Source organism: Aquarana catesbeiana, linkage group LG06, assembly GCF_042186555.1.
Source record: "Aquarana catesbeiana isolate 2022-GZ linkage group LG06, ASM4218655v1, whole genome shotgun sequence".
NCBI lineage: Eukaryota > Metazoa > Chordata > Amphibia > Anura > Ranidae > Aquarana > Aquarana catesbeiana.
Genome location: NC_133329.1, coordinates 300,222,467 through 300,239,160, shown reverse-complemented (window position 1 = coordinate 300,239,160; position 16,694 = coordinate 300,222,467). Strand labels below are relative to the sequence as shown.

At 41.6% G+C, this 16,694-nt stretch overlaps 1 protein-coding gene across 2 annotated transcripts in view; it reads left to right on the top strand.

Moving 5' to 3' along the window:
* Positions 1-16,694, top strand: part of ERBB4 (erb-b2 receptor tyrosine kinase 4) — a 1,370,802-nt gene that overhangs the window by 1,335,592 nt on the left and 18,516 nt on the right. Inside the window, exon 26 of one of the 2 annotated variants that reach the window (XM_073633559.1) lies at positions 14,131-14,178. The exons of the other annotated variant lie outside the window; for it this stretch is intronic. Coding sequence (XP_073489660.1) covers positions 14,131-14,178 — 48 coding nt within the window. The remainder of the gene's footprint in view (positions 1-14,130; positions 14,179-16,694) is intronic. 2 annotated transcript variants of the gene reach the window in all.

Here is a 16,694-nt window from a genome sequence, read left to right as displayed (position 1 = left end):
CAGGCAGCTACTGGTGACTACTGGTAAATATGTAATAATAAGCTATGATATTTAAAAATTGAATGAAAATCAAAGACATGGTTATTTAATATACACAAAGAGCAATGACTGTTTGTAAAGCACCGTAACTCCTGAAACCAGTCACCTTGCAAAAAAACAAATGCACATTAATGATCTACATGTAGTATTGACTTGTGACAGATTTACAGTGAATTGAAATATTGACAGTTAACACTGTGAAGTAGTATAGTTTAATCTTGTTCAGCCATTAAAAATAACAGTTGGGTTGGCAAGAAGTTTACTGAGAATTCATAGTCATGCTGGTAAGTGTTGTTTTATCCAAAGGAAGCCAATGATAAGCCATTCATTTCTCATACCTCCAATCGCCCATTCCCTTGCACTGATAAAAATATATACTCTAAACAAAAAAGGTTATATAAATTAGAACTGTGCCATAAATGGATACAATATTTCTATTTTGCTCATAGTATGTGATAGTTACTGAGTCTTTAACCACTTGCTTACTGGGCACTTAAACCCCCCTCCTGCCCAGACCAATTTTCAGCTTTCAGCGCTGTCGCACTTTGAATGGCAATTGTGCGGTCATACAACACTGTACCCAAATTAAATTTTTATCATTTTTTCCCACAAATAGAGTTTTCTTTTGGTTTTAATCACAGCTAGGATTTTTATTTTTTGCTAAACAAACAAAAAAAGATGGAAAATTTTGAAAAAAAAAAATTGTGTTTCATAGTTTGTTATAAAATGTTGCAAACAGGTAATTTTTCTCCTTCATTGATATGCGCTGATGAGGCTGCACTGGTGGGCACTGATAGGCTGCACTGATGGGCACGGATAGGCACAGTTAAGGCGGCACTGATAGGCACAGTTAAGGCAGCACTGATGGGGACAGATAAGGCGGTACTGATGGGCACAGATAAGGCAGCATTGATGGCCACTGATGGGCGCTGATGGGTGGCACTGATGGGTGGCATGGATAGGTACCATTGATGGGGGCACTGATGGGCAGCACTGATGGGGGCACTGATGGGTGGCACTGATGGGCAGTGATGGGTGGCACTGAGGGGCACTTATGGGCACTGGTAGGTGACACTGATGGGCACTGATAGGTGACACTGATGTGCAGCACTGTTGTTGTGGCACTGATGTGGGCGCTGATGGGTGGCACTGTGGGCACTGATGGGTGGCACTGTGGTCACTGATGGATGGCACTGTGGGCACTGATGGGTGACGCTGGTGGGCACTGGTAGGCTGCACTGCTGCCTATTGCTAGGTGTCACTGGCAGGGGGCACAGATGATCGCCGTGATCAGGACTGATGTCCCTCTCAAGGCCGCCGGTGATCGGCTTTTTTTTTCCTCCTCACGCTGTCAGTGCGAGGAGAAAAAATAGCCGATTACCGGCTCTGTTTACATCACATGATCAGCTGTCATTGGCTGACAGCTGATCATGTGGTAAGGGGTCGGGACCGACCCCTTACTCTGATCTGTGATCAGGCGAGTCTCATAGACTCGCTGATCACCGAGTGCGCCGCTCATGCACAGGACGATGTCAATAGACGTCCTGGCAATGTAGGTCCGCGCTGTTGCCGTCATTTGGCAATAGCGCGGATCTGAAGAGGTTAGATCAAAACTCAAACAGCTAAATACACAGATGAAGTTCATGTATGAGGGCTGTTTTACCCACCATAAGAGTTTTTATTTATGTTCATTCATCCCTGAGATTTACACAGTTCTGCCACACAGCATAGCCTGCCTGACTTTTTTTCTATTGCATTTAAGTAATACAACTAGGACTTGACTGTGAGTGGCTCAATGCTTCTCCCTCTCCCATTCTCTTTCTCTCAATTTTTATTTTGAGTCTGCCTTCAGCTCTGCTTTAAGCCTTACTGGGAGCATGGATGGAAAATTCACTCACAATTGACTGCTATAGGTTAAGCTTTACTGTGTGAACCCTGGATGTGAATTCTTAACATATTACTGTAGATAATCCACCTGAGGCTATAAGACACACAAATCCTTTAACTTTCATCATCTGCTAAAATCTCTGTAGAGCAGGTGCACAAAAAATGCAATAAAACCCATATTTTCAAATGCATATGTGAAGATGCCCATAGTTTCCATGTCTACTCAGTCTGGAAACTAAGAACAACAAAATAAACTAAAAATATCAAATCTAAAACATCTGAAAGGTCAGTAAAAAAATCACAGCGCTGCAACAATCTAGCAATAACCTAGCCTTTTGTGTTGTTATTTACTGAAACATTATGAAGGCATCTTGCCACTAAGGTACCAAAGAAGTAAACTTTGCTGGTATTTCACTGGCATTCACTTTTTTCATAAAATACAGGGTGGAAAATTAGAGTTACTTTAGCCAGAGTAAACTTTATTTTTGTAAAGAAAACAGTGAATGAATGAAGGTGCAACTGAGAGGCTTGCATGTTTTAAGTAATATTTTGACTTTGTAATGCTATATCAGTTAACAAGCATGGTTGTGGGGGGCGTGTCTGGACGAGCAAGGTGGAGGACGTGTTTCGGCTGAGCTCCTCCAAGCTACAGAGAATCCGCTGCCATCCAAGCTCTAATTCCCTCCTGTGAGCCTGCTTTACAATATATCAGCCTCTAGAACCACCCTGCTTAACACCTGGAGTGTTATTTCTGTGGCTTTTGCTATTTTTAATACCCCGGGCCTGCAGATCGCTCCTGGCAGAGACACTCGCCGCCATCTTGGGGCCTACGGCCCGATCGGAGCCTCTAGCCTGCCGCCCCTGTGAGCTGGGTGCCGAGCGGACGCTCATCCTCGACGAGTGGCTGTCAACTTTTCAGGGGAACGGCGAGGGGGGACACCCGAGGTCTGCCTGTGCACCAGATTCCTCCGCTCCGCTGCACTGCGGCCTGGCGCTACCCCGCGGCCTGCTATTTACCTGGAGCCTCCGACCTACACCATCTAAAGAGCTGGACACCGGCCTGGGGTGGATCTGCCCTGCCTGACTCCTGGGACACAGTGAGTAGCAGCTCCCCCTCCCCACCCACGATCCGCTCTGAGCCTATATCCCGCACTGAAAACGGCGCTCGCCAGGCCAGATACAATTATTAGGAAAGTCCGCGGCTTCGGCCTATTCCTGGAGGTCGGCGGCCATCTTGGTACTCCATGTACTCCCATAACCATTTTACTCCACTACCTTTCTCATTGAAACTTTTCTACAGGATTTACCCTTCAGCAAGTTCCTCTCTCATCTGCCGCATTACCTCCACAGCCTCTATCCTTACTTAATCATAATAATTTTAATAATTTTACTTGCTCTTCTGCTGTTACTGGAGTACACTTTCTGCTACCTGTGTTCCACCTATATGGGAACCCCTCCAGGTGCTGATAACATTATGATATATATGTGACACTGCTCAGATGTGAGGGAGAGTGCCCCTTGCAGCTATCGGCCATATAGCTCCAATTATGCCCGCCAAAACACCTAAGCTCCGCTCTGCCCCTGTTAAACGTCCAAGCAAGAGATCACTCTCTATTCCAGTCTCCACAGGTTCTATTCAGCAATACCTAGCCAACGCACACGGTGACCAAGACAGAACCTCGAGAATAAGTGCCTCTCCATCATCCCACGCTGCCACTGTGAGGGAGAGCTCTCCAGCTTCTTCCTGCTGCTCGGATCTTATGGATGATCCCGGATCCCCCGTAGGCTCTGAAATGTCAGCACTTATGAGCGGCCTCAAAAAAGAACTTGCAGGTATGTTTCACAGTTTGGAGAAATCCATCAAAAAAGAAATAACTGCCGTTCGATCTGATATGTCACATCTCTTGGTCAGGGTAGAGGAAACGGAGCAGAGACAGGACACACAGGCACTAGCTATTAAAGAACTGCAGGACACTGTTACCCAGTTGGCTTTTGCCCACCGTGCATCCTTATATAAGCTCGAAGACCTCGAAAATCGCAACCGCAGAAATAATATCCGAGTTAGAGGGTTGCCGGAAGCCACTGGGGATACTGATCTTGAACCTTCCATAAGAGGCATTTTTAATACCATCCTGGGTAACCCTGTCACTGCACCATTACGCTTTGACCGTGTGCATCGGGCCTTACGACCCCGTAACGCTAACTCGGACCAGCCCAGGGACGTCATCTGCCGCCTACATTATTTTGAAGATAAAAATGCCATTATGGTAAAGATGCGAGGCTTACCTAACATTGACTTTGACGGTGCCACCATCAGTATCTATCCAGATCTTTCCAAAGATACTCTGGACCGCCGCAGAGCATTAAAACCGCTACTGGATAACTTACGATCTGACGAGATTACATACAGATGGGGCTTTCCTGCCTGCCTGATTGCTACAAAAAATGGTCGTTCCCATACATTGAGATTTCCTGAGGAACTTCCAACTTTTTTGCAGGACCTACATCTCTCACCCATGGAACTTCCAGGCTGGCAGGATTCGATTCCAAAATTTTCATGTCCCGTGGACTCTGCCTGGAAAAAGACCCCCTCAAAGAGGAGTCGCACTTCTCTTCCAGGTTCTGCACAAAAACATGGCTGAAACATTTATTTTTTCACTCATATGTTTGCTAATAATGTGAATCATTTCTTTTTTACAAAAAGGTTCTTTCTGCCAGGTCCGGACCCGGCCGCTGTGTTTGCATGTGCATATAGAATTTTTCTTTATTTTTTTTCTGTACTTGTGTGCACGGGGCCGGGGCGGACTCATCAGTAAGCTGACCAATATTTGTTTTTTCTTTATTATAATGTTGATCGTTGCATGTTTCCAATTGGTCTACATTTGCGATTCCTTGTAGGTTGCTTATTGTTTTTATTGATCCTGGTTCCACTTACATGGGTTTTCATATTTCCGACTGGAATTCATTGTTCTCTTGTTAATGGCAGGTTGTTAATATGTTTTTCTTCTACAGGCCGTGTGCTGTCGGGGCGCACTCCCCTCACCACCTCCCCCCCACAGCGTAACACCACCCCCCCACCTCCTCCTGGGGATGGCAAGCGTGAATGGCCCTGAAGATATCCTATCTAATCCTTGTTCAAGGATTGGGATGGCCTTTCGCTCTCTCTTTTCCCAATGGGACCACTGCAGTTTTCTGCGTGATATTTTTTCATTTCCCACAAGTTCTCTGACTTACATATATAATTATTGTATATGTTTACCTTCTTCTTCTTCCTCTCATCTCTTCCTTTCCTACTATTCCTCTTTTTATTCTCCCCCCCCCCCTCTTCCCCCTCTCTGCTGGTATGCATGGCAAGACAAACTGAAAATATTCATTCTCTTTTTAAATGGCTAAGGTAAAGATTGTATCCTACAATGTTAGGGGTCTTAATGTTGCTGCTAAACGACATCAATGATATCGTGAACTTAAACAAGCTACATGTTCCATTGCCTTTCTTCAAGAAACGCACTTAACCCACACAACACCTGTTAAACTTACCTCACCTAACTTTCCGCAGTGGTACTATAGCCTATCAGACACCAATAAGTCCAAGGGTGTAGCTATTGGTTTCTGCAGTAGTTTGTCTTTCAGGCTATCTGACATGCTTGCGGATGACTATGGTCGCTTCCTTTTTCTCAAGGGATTCATTGGAAATGTCCAATGCACGCTTGCAAATATCTATTGCCCGAGCCATAATCAACCTGCCTTCCTCTCCCAAATTATCACACTTTGCCACAGGACTTACTATTCTAGCGGGGGATTTAAACATGCCGTTAGACCCCATTATTGATACATCACAAAGCCGTTCTAATATCTCTTTCAAAAGACTGAAATTTGTGAAAAAACGGCTTCTTGATCATCAATTGATGGATGTTTGGCGCCTTCTTCATCCTAAGGAGAAGGATTTCTCACACTACTCCTCAACGCACCAATCATACTCTGGAATAGACAATATATTCTTAGACCATTTCCATCTCCCCTTTTTGCACTCTGCCCACATTGGTCTCACATCAATTTCAGATCATGCACCTGTGTCGATGACATTGACCATGCCCTCCCTACCCCGACGTACCACCAACTGGAGGCATTTATCGCAGTATTTTAGGGAAAACAAATCCTCTGACACCTCCCCCTCAGTTGTTTGGGAAGCTCATAAGGCTACCATTAGAGGCCAGCTCATTGAGCTTGGTGCGCGGATAAAAAGAGAGCATGGTCAACAAATTAACCAGGTTTTACAACAAATAGAGGCTCTAGACAAGCAGCATAAACTTTCTTTACATAATGAACACCTTAAATCCCTCACACTTAAACGTGAGGAATTGAAGTCCCTCCTCAATCTAGACACCAAGAGAAGGTTCCAACGTCTGTCGCAAAAATTTTACGAATGGGGGAACAAACCAAGTAGATTGCTGGCTAGATCACTAAAGACTAAACAGTCACAATCATTTATCCCCAAAATTAAGCTTCCGTCAGGTGCATTGGCCCATGCAACCCCAGATATTGCTAAAGCATTTAGAGACTACTACGCGGACCTATATAATGTCAAAAATGACCTGTCCTCTCTCCCTTGTAAGGAGAGACGAAACCGTATGCTATCCTACTTGAGAGAGGCAAATCTTCCCAAATTGCCCATATCTGTCCTTAAAGAATTAGAAGAAGACTTTTCGGTCAGCATTGAAGTCCTCCCCCTCTGGTAAAGCCCCTGGACCTGACGGATTCACGATTTTATATTATAAAACATTTAGTAACATCCTGCTCCCTCGACTCTCTGAATATGCAAACTCAATCTCCCACTCTTCAGGTTTACGCCCAGAATCACTTTTGACTCATATCACAGTCATCCCCAAACCAGACAAGGACCCTACACTCTGTAATAGTTTTAGACCTATATCCTTAATAAACGTTGACATTAAGTTATTTGCCAAAGTTATGGCAAACCGCTTACTTCCCCTTATACCAAATTGGATCTCGGCGGATCAATCAGGTTTTATACCCGCTAGAGAAGCAAAAGATAATTCCCTTTGTGTAATCTCCCTGATTCAATATGTTCGACGGTGCTCCCAGCCCACCCTACTCCTCTCCACCGATGCAGAAAAAGCTTTCGACAGGGTGGACTGGGAGTACCTTAAGCTGACCTTACGCCATTTGGGTATGGGTCCTAAAATGTTTCACCGTATTTCTTCCCTTTATGCTAACCCTTCGGCTCAAGTTAGGATTAACGGAACGTTGAGTGACCCCTTTGTCCTACATAATGGAACCAGGCAGGGCTGTCCCCTCTCCCCTCTCCTATTTGCTATCACTCTAGAACCTTTTCTCGCCACAATTAGGAACAATACTAACATCAAAGGCATACAAATAGGCAACAGATCCCATAAATACGCGGCATATGCAGACGATGTACTATTTTTTATCCAACAACCTCGGATCTCGATTCCGAATCTGATGTCTGCATTCTCCACGTTTCAATCAATTTCTAACTTCAAAATAAATTTATCTAAATCCGAAATTTTAAACATTAACATCCCCAAGGCCGAGACTCTCTTCCTTAAACCCCTCTTTCCTTTTCGATGGGAATCAAATTGTTTGAAATACCTAGGTATTTATCTCACCTCTAATCTTCAATCCCTTTTCCGATATAATTACATCCCCATGCTAAATAAAATCAGAACCGACCTACGAAAATGGTCTAACCTGTCACATACTTGGTTAGGGAAGGTTAATATAATTAAAATGAACATATTACCACGCATCCTTTTCCTTTTTCAAATGCTACCACTAGGTGTCCCGGTGGGCTTTTTTACTATTTTACAGTCCCTGGTCTCCCGCTTTATCTGGAAGGACAGACACCCTAGAATATCCAGGGAGTTATTGTTCCGCTCCAAATGCTCAGGTGGTCTGACACTTCCTAATTTTAAAGCCTATTTCCAAGCAACTGTATTGGCCAGACTAGCTGAATGGAAATATGCCCTTAACTGGAAGCTATGGGTACAAATCGAATATCACCTAAGTGGTGTAGACCTTTCAATAGCTCCCTGGATACCCCGCTCCCACAGGAACCTTGCCCATACCACCTCGGCCCTTACCATTTCCTCTTTGGATATATGGGACGCACTACATAAAAAACATTCCTGGAACTATGACTCCCCTTTGCTACCTCTTCTCAATCACACTTACTTTCTACCAGGCCTTCTGGATCCAGGTTTTAAATCATGGAGGTCAGAGGAACCCCTCCTATTGCATCACGTTCTAAATGGCAATACACTTAAACCCTTATCTTCAATCCTCACCCCTAAACCTGCCACGTTCCTAGACAAATGGAGATACCACCAATTACAACACTTCTTAAGCTCCCTTTCTACTCCACTTAGGGGCATCAGTGATCTAAACGATATAGAAGTAATATTTTTTCCAAAAGACCCCCCTCTACATAGCATCTCTATATTCTATAAAGCTCTTATTACACTTCAAAACCCTGACCCCCCTTCCTACCTGACTAAATGGGAAATTGACCTTGGTCTCTCCCTGACTGACAACCAAAAAGATAGGATCCTCCAACTTGCTCACACCTCGTCCATAGCCTCAAGAATGACAGAGGTCAACTATAAACTGCTCACTAGGTGGCATTACACCCCAGTTCGCCTACACCAAATGTTCCCCGCCAGTTCCCCATTGTGCTGGAGGAACTGTGGGAACAAAGCTACTCATGCACACATATGGTGGTTCTGCCCATTGATTAAACCGTATTGGGAGGATATTCGCACCCTGATTGTTCAGATAGCTGATGTTCATATACCAAATGATCCATGGGCTATTCTTTTTCATGTCACAAAAACTCCCATAAGGGCGTACAAACACTCAATCATTCCTTACCTACTAAACACTGCCAAAGCCTTAATCCCCACATTGTGGGGCCAACCAATTACTCCCTCTATGAAGGCCTGGATACAAATGATTGACAATGTATACCTTATGGAGAGTATCACCCACAATATTAGAGGGACCTCCCAGAAACATTCTTTAACCTGGGAATCTTGGAAAAAATTTCAGACTACTGCCACATATACAAATCTCCTGCTCTAAACCCTCAACCCTAACACTCTAACATAGCCATTAAACACCTATTCATGCTAACCTCCCCCTCTGCTCAATACATGGTCTAGTATGCCAGCAACTTCCTACCCTCTCCCCCTCCCACCTTCAATTCTTTCTTTTCTATTCTCTCCTTTTCTACCACTACTCTATCTTGATGTATACTTATGTTAAACTAAAGCAATATTTTCTATTTAAATTCCATTTAGAGTATAGTGCTCACCTAGTTCACACTTTTTTTATCCAAATCAGCTGTTTAGCTGACTCTATGCAGCTTCTTGGACGCACCCAATATAACTTTCTAATTGGTGGATTCTACGAGTACTGTATCCTATGCTGTTAAAATAATGGAAGATTTGTGTTATAATTGTATACATGATATATTTTCCTCTAATAAAAATGTATTAAACAAAAAAAAAACAAGCATGGTTGTTGCCTATTTTAATATATTACATCCATCCTTCTATCGAAAAATATACACTTGTGATAGCTGTTTTTTTACAACTATGATTTAATCTTCTGTCTTTGATGTATAGTGTTAATAATTGTAATTTCCAGACAATCTCAATGAGTTGCAGTTTGGTTCTTTAAATTAAGCCTGATTGTACCAGTGTAAGGGGTTTCAGGTTAACCTTTGTGCTTAAAAGCAAAAAGCTGTAGATTGGTTAAGCAAGGGTAGGTTTCCTTAAAGAGGTTGTAAACCTCTGAAAAAAAGAAAAGAAAAACAAACCCTGCAAGACAAAGGCATAATGAGCTGATATGCGTCGCATACTAGCTCATTATGAAATGCTTACCTTAGAAGATGCCCTTCGAGTACAGTGTGGACAGCTTCCACCTGAGTTACTTCCAGATTCATGGCCCAGGCCAATCACAGCTGTAATTGGCCAGAGCATGCGCATGGGAGCCGCCAGTCACAGCACGCTCCTGAAGAAACGGCACAGCGGCCCGTTTCTTCAGTGCGCATGCGCTGATGACGTTAGCAGCAGCGTATATACAGAATATCTCCTAAACTGTACAAGTTTAGGAGATATTTAAGGTACCTACAGGTAAGCCTTGTTATAGGCTTACCTGTAGGTAAAAGTGGTGTAACAGGGTTTACAACCACTTTAAAGGGCCTGATGGTTTCTAGAGACTTTACCATATTAAGGTCTCTGCCTACAATATTAAATGGGTGGAAAGAATGAGACATCTTATCTATTACCTGTGTAGGAAACATGATTTGATCAGAACTGGGAGCATACACATTTAATAAAGAGAGTGGCTTACCCATATAACTACAATGTAGCATAACAAACCAACCACCAGGGTCCAGATTAGAGGAGATTATGTTTAGAGGACATGTGTGTTTAATTAGGATTGCCACACCAGCTTTCCATAGGGGTCTGAAGCTACAGTACATAGAGTGAGGAAAGGATTTCACAGAAAATTTAAAAGAACCCCCTTCAAGAAAATGTGTTCCCTGTGTTAAAAAAGCAACTGCTTGGGATGATCCAAATACCCTAAAACAAGTCATCTCTTCCTTATAGAGTTTAAACCCTTCAAGTTAAGTGATCTGTAAATACATTGTAGTCAATGATAACATAATGCTCACAGCAGTCAGACCGAGCAAATAAAACTGACTGGTATGTAAATATACAGTAAAGAAATGCACAAAAAGATTAAAAAAAAACCAAAACATACATTAATAAAACTCAGATTATAGGTATTGTCTAGATGAGACCTATGTATCAGTAACCACATTAAAAACCTATGAAGAACATATGTCTGAGGAGCCCATGGAAGCCTCCGTGGGACCTATAAAGGCCAAAGTGGAGAGGCTCGTGGAAGAGCTTGAGTGTTTCTTGGATTTGGCTGGTGTTCATATCTTGCTTGGTGTGGATTCTGGGTGAGTACTGGGAAGAAGCATAACCATGGCTTCATCCAAAGGAGGAGATAGCCCACATTTTTAAACAAGCCTTCTCCTTCTTGAAGATCTATTTTTTGAAACAATGAGACAGAACAGAAAGCCTCAATGGTGTGGTACAATAATCTTCTGGAGATGCGTTGTAATGGGTTGCAGCAGACGCCACTTGTTTAGTGTTATAGGGGATAGGTCACTAAATGTTTGCAGTTTCTAACCTCTATAATCAATGCTGGACTTTGAAGCTGGACATGCTGGTCGCGAGAGATATCTCTCCATGTTGGTAGGCATCAGCTTCCAGAAAGATGATGTGGTTTTCTGGCACCCTATTTTACCCATATGGGATTACTGGAGGCATTTTCTCAGGATCTGGGTATCCTGTGCTTTAACATGTAACTGTTACAGGAGCAGAAGAGAGAAAATGCAGAGCCACAACTGAGTTCCAATATTAAACGACCACTATCTTGCGCTAGTGCTCATGCACCACTACACTTACGTTTTGAGTTCAGAGATTTATGGATAGTTCTTGTTTTGTAGATCTTATGGACAGTACATGTTTTGTAAACTGTTCAGAAGAGCATCAGTGATTAATCTGCTTATGTTCCTTGGAGAAAATAAACATATCACAGATTGTTGGTAAAGCCCAAAAAGGTTTGGTAATATATGGCTTAGTGGTCAACATTGTTCTTTTTAGTATATATAAAGCACACATGTTTGCTTTCCAAGAAATTATAATGATTTACTCCCTATATACCTAGGCATAGCTGACAGGTGGACTCTAAATAAAATAATATACTAATTATATCATACCTGTAATGACCACATTAGGATAGATCTACAGACGTTCTTGACATTATGTAACTAGACAAGGTCTATTTTTTAATACATGGGTATGGAGACCATGGGAATGTTAAGACTTGTGTAGCTTGCCACCCCAACATCAGATATATTGATTTACTTTCCAGTCTCTCTGTGAACTGAAAAGCCAGGCCTAGATTTCTACATGAAAGCATTAAAAGAAATGCTAAACACCCAGCTGAGATGGCAATAAATTAGATTTGAATGAAACTGTGCTTAGTATTCTTGAATCCTAATGTCAAACCAAGGGAAATGTCTATTACTGTCATGTTTGCTGTAGAACGAGTTGATACAGGTTCCGTAGGTTACTGCCATGAAACCTTGTCAGCACAGGCAATCACAAGATGACGGCAACCAGCCCATAGTCTCATTTTGCTTAAGCTGTCAGGAGCATCTGAATAATTCAAGTAATATCATGAGCGCATATGTTCTTTCCTTGTTCATCCTCTGATGCAGAGTATAGGGACACTCCATTATTTTAATCATTGTAATATGACAATTTATAATATTATGACTTTCGCTGTATTTCTATCTACAACAAATTATAAGCACAGCTTCCAGCTGACCATTTTACATGTACTGTATTGTGATAGTGAACGTTTGATGAATACGTTTGAAACAGAATCTTTAAATTTAAATTACATATTTCAAAGGGTTTACATTCTACTCTCATCAAAAATAGGGCTATCACTTTTTTTGTTGCGGAAATGTAAAGCTGAACTCCAGACACAAAAACTTTTATTCAAATCTATTTGTCAATAGCCATAATGAAAATAAATCCTCTCTGTGTGCACAACATTCCTTTTGCGAACCCAATTATTACCTTGTTAGTATCTGTTCACATTGGAATTAGAATCAGCGTTTGAGGTTTGTTTTTGCTCCTCCTCAAACAACTAGAAAAGCAGCCTGTAGCGGATCAAATGGACCGTGGACAATTCACATTTGAAAAACATGTAGCATATGCGTTACTTTACATTGCTGTATGACAAAAATGAAGCTAAATGTAAAGTCTGGGAGAAGCTGAAGACTTTCATCCCATCCATTCAAGTCTATGGTAATGCATTGTAAATATGCATGCAGCATTTATAACCTGTTTTCAGTGAGTTTGCCAAGTGTTAATCAAATATCAGTGAGGTGAAAGGTGGAAAATCAGTGATCACTTAGAGTCCGGGGTGCAGTTTTTAACCCACTTTAAACTCATGTCAAAAACACATGGTAACGCTATAGGCCTGTTGGCTCACATTACTGTCAGCACTAGTATTTTTAGCAAGTGTTAACTTATCCTTAAAGTGGCAGGGGCATCACCACTATACTGCATATAGCCTGAACAGAGCTATGAGAGGGACTCTGCAGTCCTTTTAACTACAGACTGCCTGCAGACAACTACAGGTTGGAGCTGATGCAAGACCAGTTAACCTACACAAGGAGAGAGAGCAGCAATGACTGGTCTGTATCATAGTAGGCTCCTGCACATACAAAGTTTCAAACTAGCTTACTGCACAGATCAGGAAGAAATACACAAAGATTCAAGAATACGCATACCTCTTATATTTAAACAATATTTGCATACTTTTTTGCTGTCTGTGTTGTGTCCTGAAGACACAATAGGAAGTTTGAGGAAATAATCCCCAAGTAAGGAGAAATCCCCTCGTAGGGAGTTGTCACTGGAACACATGACCCACACCTCATTAGGTGATTTACTCTCCCTTTTTTTTTGTCCAGTGACAATGATCACTAAGACAATATAGAGTACAGCTCTCCCCAGTAGGAACACATGCAGCAATAAAAATCTAATTATGCTCTAAAGTTACCCAGGGACAGTTGAATATGACTTTTTCTAATTAATTACCTACCCTACCTGAAAGCCACACCAGTAATTAGATATTATTATATTGTACTTGCACAATCCAAACATTTTTTTTTATTTTGTGTAAGTGTCTTTTAAGAAGAGCAAACCCTAGGTTCTAGGTAGCCAGTGAGCATTAAAAATTATAGCGAGCATCTGTATTGAGAGCCTTATCTTTGTTATTTCTGGTTCCTTAAAATAGCCCAATGACTACAAAATAAGATATCCTGGCATTTTAATGCTGCAATAGTTAGTTTTTGAATTGCTATGATCTTACTTTGAAGCATACTAGCATTTTTCTCAGTAGCACCACTGAATATATACAGTATATTTGTCATTGTACAGAAGAGTGTTTACATCCATGATGTGGAGTTGGCCTCTCTTTGATGCATGCTTTTATTCTTACTATCTCATGCAACACATAAATTCTTTTCATTCTTATTCCCATCATTCCATTTCTTTTTCCTATCAGAGTGAAATTGGACACAGCCCTCCTCCTGCCTACACCCCTATGTCAGGAGTAAGTATTCCACCATAGCCTTTAATCTTTGTCTTGACTTTGACCCTTTTGTTGTTTTTTTGTTTTTTCTTTCTTTTTGTTTTCCTACCATTAGCTTTACCCCAGTGTTTGTGAATTAATTTTGCCATTAATATACTATAACACACTCTCAGCCAAGCACAATATTTAATCTGACCAGAATGACCTACAGTAGATATATCCTGACCCTTCCTCACCCTTGGTGTGTATGTGTATGTATCTCACTCCTTACCTGCCATACATCTCTTCCATATCTTTAAATGTCTATATTCAGTGCAATTAAAATGCTAGCTAAGCAGTTCAGGATCCGATGGCTTGATGAGGCTGATGCCGTGTACACACGAGCAGAATGTCCGACAGAAAAAGTCCGAAGGGAGCTTTTCATTGTATATTGCGATTGTGTGTATGTCCCATCGAACTTTTTACGTCGAAAATTCTGACTGACCTAGAAAGAGAACATGTTCTAAATTTTTCAGACGGAACCAACTCCTATCGGGAAAAACGCTCGTCTGTATGCTGTTCCGACGTACCAAAAACGACGCTTGCTCTGAAGCAAGTACAAGATGGAAGCTATTGGCTACTGGCTATTGAACTTCCGTTTTCTAGTCCCGTCGTACGTGTTGTACGTCACCGCATTCTGGACGGTCAACATTTGGTGTGACCGTGTGTATGCAAGACAGCTTGAGCGGAATTCCGTCAGAACTCCGTTGGAAAAACCTTCAGAGTTTATTCCGAAGGAAAAAACGGTCGTGTGTACAGGGCATTAAGGAAAAAATACTAGCGGGATAAATGCTGACAATAAACCAACATAGCCTCAAGGGTGGATTACTGGCGTGGTTGGCTTAAAATGCTTTTTTGCAAGGGCTAGTTTGTTATCCACTACTAAGGCATTTCCAAAGCATATTATTTAAAGGATTTGTGCATTTTTGTTGCCCTTTAAGCTGATTTTAAAGAACCTGCCCCTCTGAGCTATTTTTTCTTTTTTCACATTGGTACAAGTTCCCTACAAAAGTGGCCAGCTACCTCCTTTTTTAACAAAAGCTTGCAAATAGGACATGAAAAGGCAAGGAAAAAAATAACCCATAGACTTTAATGGGGTTAGTGATATGATATGTTTGTTTTAGCAGGCTTTTTGCTAGGTTCACTGAACCTCCTGGGAAACCAAATGTGTCAGGGTTCACTCATCCCTATCCACTACATACAGGCATACCCCACTTTTAAGTACACAATGGGATTTATTTACTAAAGCTGGAAAGTGCAAAATCAGGCTCACTTCTAGAAACCAATGAGCTTCTAACCCCAGCTTGTTCAATTAAGCTTTGGTAATAAACCCTGGAAGCTCATTGGTTTCTATGCAGAAGTGAGCCTGATTTTGCACTTTCCAGCTTTAGTAAATAAGCCCCATTGTGTACTTAAAAGTGGGGTATGCCTGTACGTACATTTTTGGAAGGCCTAAAATGTAATGCTGTAGAACTTTTTCTTTCTAGCAACGCTTTCATAAGCAAAAACTGCACACTCAGTTAAACAGCTATTTACTTTACATATGTATGACTGCATTTTTTGCTTTGCCTGGGGTCCTTTTGAGAATTCAGAAATCATAGATGCATGTAGCCACTTTAGCAGCACCAGTATTGCTTTGCGTTGTTATTGACCCTTATAAATAAATCAAATACCTAACTTCTTTGGAGTAAAATCTGTCAATAGCAAAGTTTGTCTTTATTCTTCCCAATAACAGCATTTATATATACACGGTTAAGATACCATACAGGACATGAATCATTTATTAGTACAGGGTAACTAAGCAGTAATTTAAAACATGCCACAAATAATTGTGAATAAGGCAGGCCATATATATGCAAATTTCTTTCCTGCAAGTACGGGTTGCAGGAAAGAAATTTGCATGATTCCTCTATCAACACAGATAGTTCTAACAGGGGAATCCCTCCTGCTGAGCAATTGTCTGCTTCCAACAAGGAGAGTTCCTGCTAAACCGGCTGAGATTCAAACCATGTATGGTCGGCCTTACTGCTCTGTTCTATTGGTGTTTATGGCAGCACTTCCCACAACAATCCATCCTTGTCAGCTTTTTTTTAGAAAACAGGTCAAACTTCTAACAACATAGTTACATAGTTACATAGTAGGTGAGGTTGAAAAAAGACACAAGTCCATCAAGTCCAACCTATGTATATGTCAGTATTGCATTGTATTTCCCAATATGTTGCAGTCGTTCGGGTGCTTATCTAATCATTTTTTGAAACTATCAATGCCCCCCGCTGAAACCACTGCCTGTGGAAGGGAATTTCACATCCTTGCCGCTCTTACTGTAAGGAACCCTCTATGGCAGGTAAAGGTTAAAGCTCTTTTCTTCTAATTTTAGTGAGTGGCCATGTGTCTTATTAAACTCCCTTCCGCGAAAAAGTTTTATCCCTATTGTGGGGTCACCAGTATGGTATTTGTAAATTGAAATCATATCCCCTCTTAAGCATCTCGTCTCCAGA